The sequence below is a fragment of the Euleptes europaea genome, chromosome 14 (assembly GCF_029931775.1).
Source record: "Euleptes europaea isolate rEulEur1 chromosome 14, rEulEur1.hap1, whole genome shotgun sequence".
In the NCBI taxonomy this organism is placed as follows: domain Eukaryota; kingdom Metazoa; phylum Chordata; class Lepidosauria; order Squamata; family Sphaerodactylidae; genus Euleptes; species Euleptes europaea.
This window is the reverse complement of record NC_079325.1, coordinates 30,367,194-30,372,278: the sequence shown is the minus strand read 5'-3', so window position 1 is coordinate 30,372,278 and position 5,085 is coordinate 30,367,194. Positions and strand designations below refer to the sequence as shown.

Below are 5,085 nucleotides of genomic sequence, written 5' to 3'. Positions count from 1 at the left end.
GATCTAGGGACCACGCAAATAGGGCTGTCATTTGAACCAAGTAGTATCTGCCTGCATGCACAGAACATATTCATATATTTTTCTGTCTCGCTTATACACATACAGACAGGTTGGCAACCCTAGTATATAGACAGAGACATATTAACGCTACTTATTCTGACAGCTGACCACTGTTAGCTCTATCAGTCGCAAGGAGTCATCAGTGGGCAGGATTATTTTGTTGTCGAATTTTCTGAGCCATTGGAATGTTCATCATAACAATTAAGCAGCTAAGCCAATGGCAGCTGAAGACTCATTTCAATCCCTTGATGTTAGAATTCTCACAGCCAATAGTTACAGAGCTTTCAAATACTACAGCTTGCATTTTCTTGAAGAATTGTACCAGGGAATTACCTTTTTATGGGGGGGGGGGGTTTGTCCTAAAATGGATTGCTTCATTTGTCATGGCAAATGAACCAAACGTATAGTAGCTGTGCCTTTAAAAAATTGTATTTAAGAACTGATGTTCTTTTTCTTACTTTTTAAAAATATCATAGATCTGTGTTGAGGGGAAATGTCCCAGATTTTATATCAAGCTGACTGTTAATTACTTTTGCTTCTTTTTCAGAAAGTCCTCCTGAGTCTCAGTGTCTCATGCATCACCCTGGCCTTGTGCCAGGCAGCCTGTTTTTCTGTGCTACCTAAAGCAATGATGAGAAATGGTAATATTTATGACATGACCTATTAATTTGGGCAAGGAAGTATAATACTGTGTTTAGAAAATGCTTGAAAAAATGGTTTTGCTACCCTGCTTGTACTACTACATTTTAATACCAGTGTTATACCACTTAATTCCTAACTATTCCAACCTTTCGAAGGCTTTTCCTCTTGGCCAGACATAATGCCTTACCTTTTAATGAATTATTTGGCAGATTCTTAGACAGTCCAGTTGATCAGAAAGTCTGCCCGTGTGGAAAGGCAAAGACAGAAACACCTATTTTTTTTATTCAGTAGTGATTTATTGTTTTCTTTAAGATCGTCTTTTATCACTCCATTGATTTCACACTTTCCTGTTTGTTCTCATGATGATCATTTAATTTATCTGCAGTCTGGTAAAGATAAGGCTGTTACTCTACCTGTAATTTATTCCTTAACAGTGGCCTTGAAGATATGCCGAAAGTTATAACCAAGTTATGCATAAATGTGCATTTGCCTACAGGTGCTCTGCCTACAAGTGCCATGGCTTTTCCCAGAGGATCTTGGGAATTGCAGTTTGGGAAGGGTCCTGAGAGTCGAACTAGATTTTACGAGTGACATGAGTTGAGACACAGGTCTCTGACCCAACTTGCTGTTACCCATAGCAACTTCTATAAAGTGGATTTACTCACCAAAATGCACTCTGTTGGGCTCTGTAGTGCTGCAAGGGGGGGGGGGGGCTTCCAGCTTCCCTACCATGCCATTGTCACTCCCAGAAATGGCAGTTGGGGGGAATATTTGCCCCTTTCTCTGGCTCCAAGGCACGTGGCAGCTGTGTCCCCAGTCATGTCACTCATAAAGTCTAGTTTGGATCTAAGAAGTTCCTGTTAGAGACACTGAGATAGAAGCACACGACCTATATGTGGACCCTCAGTTTAAGTTCCCACCCATTCACTCGTTGCCATATGTGTGCAAGACTATTATGCAGATTGAGGGACCCACTGTGACTGTTTCTTTCCAATAGGTGCCCTTCATGTGGCTCCAGTCAATTGGGAACTGTCAACTAGGGAACAATTTTTTTTACTGATCTATGATTTCCTTGGTTAGCGATCCCAAGCTCAGATTTCAAGACACCAAAGAGTATTCCAGAGGACAGGTTCCGGGTTACTGGTACTACATTGAACTGAAGGCTGGAGAGGGGAGTGCAGTCCTGTTCAGGAACATCTGCACTGCCCTCTGGTCTGTTTCTAGGCCCAAGTCGTGGGTGCTGTGTGGTTGGCCTGGGATCAGGGTGCCAGTCCAGCACAGGCAACCCCCTGGAGATACACTGGGGGCGGAGTCCTGATGATCGTCACTGCACCTAGAGGTGACGTCAGTGCTCTGTGATTTGCCTTGAACTCTGTGGTTTTAGCAGAGAGTTTCAGGTGAATCCTAGGGCATCACCTTAACACTGTGGCATCACTTCCGGGTTCGTGATGGAAGTGATGTTGAGGCATCAGCCAGATGCCCCCCCCCCCAAAAAAAATCTGCTCCCACTGCTGCACCAAGCTGGGAGTGTTGGGATCTGGGACAGGAGCTATAATGGGAAGACCTGAGTGCCCTAAACCAGCATACTTCTGAAACTGCATCTCCCTATATCAAATGATGGGTGCTTTCACACAGGGGTGGGTAAAGGATGCCCTCACTGTGCAGGCAGCAGTGAGTGGGGTTGAGGAGCACAGGTATAGCATTCACACACCCCATCCAGGCTAGGGCTGGCAAGCCCCTAGTGGGGGCAGGGAATCCCCTGCCCCCAGCTCCCATTCTGTCCCTTTGAAAGAATTTAGGAGGCAATGCAAGATGGAGCATTTTAAAAGAGGTTGTTTTCCAGAGAAAGAGATGCTTCCCTCCTCGAGTCTTTAGCCAGCTCACAGCTTTCTCAGTTTGCTGGCTGGGCCAGACAATATGGATGCAAAACCTTCCCATTTACTTGGCAGGAAAAGCTTGGTCTTCTACAGTTCTGCACGTCAAGCTACTTTTGATGACAGATGGGGGAAAGTTGCACTATGCAGACTGAGCTCTTTGACTCTGGGACTAGTTTTCACCAAAGCTTGATGGTTTTGTTACTGTTGTAAAGGAAACTGATAAGAATTTCCCTCCCGCAGGTGTGCTGGTGCCTCAAAATGGCTGTTTCGATCCTTATGACGGGAGAAGGCATCCATTAGGATCACAGTGGAACACAGACCATTGCATGAGATGCGATTGCTCTGGTGATAGAATGGAATGCTGTACCAGGTAGGCCAGGGCTAGGGTTGCCATCCTCCAGGTACTAGCTGGAGGTCTGCTGGTATTTCAACTCATTTTCCAGCCGATAGAGATCAGCTCACCTGGAGAAAATAGCAGCTTTGGCCATTGGACTCTATGAAGTCCCTCCCCAAACCCCACCCTCTTCAGGCTCCACCCCAAAAACCTCCCACCAGTGGTGAAGAGGGATCTGGCAACCCTAGCCAGGGCTGAGAATTGGCACTGGGTTGTTTTGAACGTCGCTTCCCAAAATAGTCACCTGCAACAGCTCTTTCCTTGCATAGAGGGAAAGAGAAAGGGCAACTGGAATGAGAGATAGTAGCCTCTTGGCAGATAGACTTCCTTTCCTTTAACGGGTTGCCATGAGAATAGGTTCAGATGACATGTCATACTACCAAAGTCCCTCCCCTCCCTAAATCCCTCTCTCCCAGGCTGAGGGGAATTTTATGAGGTGATGCAAAAAATTTTTTTCAGGGCCCCTTTCCTGCTCCACTAGCCATCTTTTTTTTATCCACAGCAGTTTTAAGCATAAGATCTAAAAAGGTATAGAGGGTGAGAGGGGTGGAATGGAGTACTTCACTGATTTTATGCATTTGAGGCCTTATGCCCCTATACTCCTCCTACATGATAAAGAGGGGGCAGGGGGAAGAATGCACATTTGAACATCTTTATATGGTACGTGCTTCCCCTAGTGCAAGACCTTGAGAACATAATGTTAACAATGTAAAGGATATATAAAATAGGGTTGCCAACCTCCAGGTACTAGCTGGAGATCTCCTGCACTTACAACTGATCTCCAGCTGACACAGATCAGTTCCCCTGGAGAAAATGGCCACTTTTGTAATTGGGTTCTATGGCACTGAAGTTCCTCCCCTCCCCAAACCCCACCTTCCTCAGGCTCCGCCCCAAAAACCTCCCGCCGGTGGCAAAGAGGGACCTGGTAACCCTATATATAAAACTATGCTATGTAGGCCAACATAAGATATAAATACTAGTCTTCATATGCAAACGTTTTATGGGACTCCAGGAAACTCTCGAGCTGCCTTGAGCTCCCTTTGGGCCTCTTTGGGCCCCCTCTGGGCCCAAGGGCCCTGGTGCAGTGCACCTGCTGACCCCCCCCTTCCATAGGGCCTGCTCTATCCTCAAATCTCCAGGTAATTCCAAACCCTAGCTCCTTCAATTGAACTGGACTGTCCTAGAAGGGCTGTTTTCAGGGGGGGTGGGTATGTGAAGCTTGCCCTGACCTGGATGGTCCAGGCTAGCCTGATCTCGTCAGATCTCAGAAGCTAAGCAGGGTCAGCCCTGGTTAGTATTTGGATGGGAGACCACCAAGGAATACCAGGGTTGCTGTGCAGAGGAAGGCACTGGCAAACCACCTCTGTTAGTCTCTTGCCATGAAAACCTCAAAAAGGGGTCGTCATAAGTCGGCTGCGACTTGAAGGCACTTTACACACACACACACGTGAAGCTTGGGTCAAGGGAAGGAGCTCTAAGGAGGTTCTTTATACTTAATTCATGTTTTTTTGTTTTAGATATGGCGGCATTGCACACATGGAAGGCTGCAAAGGTTCTGTTAATCCTGAAACGTGCGAGTATGAATTCTATCGCATTGACAACCCTTCGGAGCCATGTGTCTGAGCCTCAGCCACCCATTCCTTTCATGTCAGTGAACCTAAATAAATCAGGGCCTCACCTGTCTTGTTGTGTCTTTTCTTCAATCAAACACTATAGAGGAAACTTCTATTTTGGTTTAATGAAATGGGGAGGAGCCTCTTCTGACTGAAGGTCTGTCAGCATAACCGATTCTCTTGAGATAAATACCCCCGGACTCAACTAATCCTGTAACACCAGCAGGCAGCAACAAGTGGAAGAAGAAACAAATAATTTAAATGAGGAAATAGAACCGATTTTTAAAACAGACAACTCTAAGCAAACACCAGAGACCTAGCAAAGTTTTGCAACTTATTATTGACATTTGTGTGTTTGGTTTGGGGTCAGAAAGACACTTGGTCCTACTGGTTCCTATATTTTCAACTGAAGGTGACCAGAAAGACCGAGGGAGGATAAACTGGCCAGGGATGTGCTCTGGCCGTCAAGGGGAAAGTCAAGAAATGGGGTGTTGGTTGC

General features: G+C 46.0%; 1 protein-coding gene across 1 annotated transcript; it reads left to right on the top strand.

Annotated features, from left to right (window-relative positions):
* Positions 1 to 688: 688 nt before the first annotated feature.
* LOC130487426 (small serum protein 2-like) lies at positions 689 to 4,598 on the top strand. Its single transcript, XM_056860917.1, has 3 exons — positions 689 to 701; positions 2,820 to 2,949; positions 4,491 to 4,598. The coding sequence occupies exons 1-3, from the start codon at positions 689 to 691 to the stop codon at positions 4,594 to 4,596; spliced, it is 249 nt and encodes an 82-aa protein (XP_056716895.1). The 3' UTR covers positions 4,597 to 4,598.
* The last annotated feature ends 487 nt before the right edge of the window (positions 4,599 to 5,085 follow it).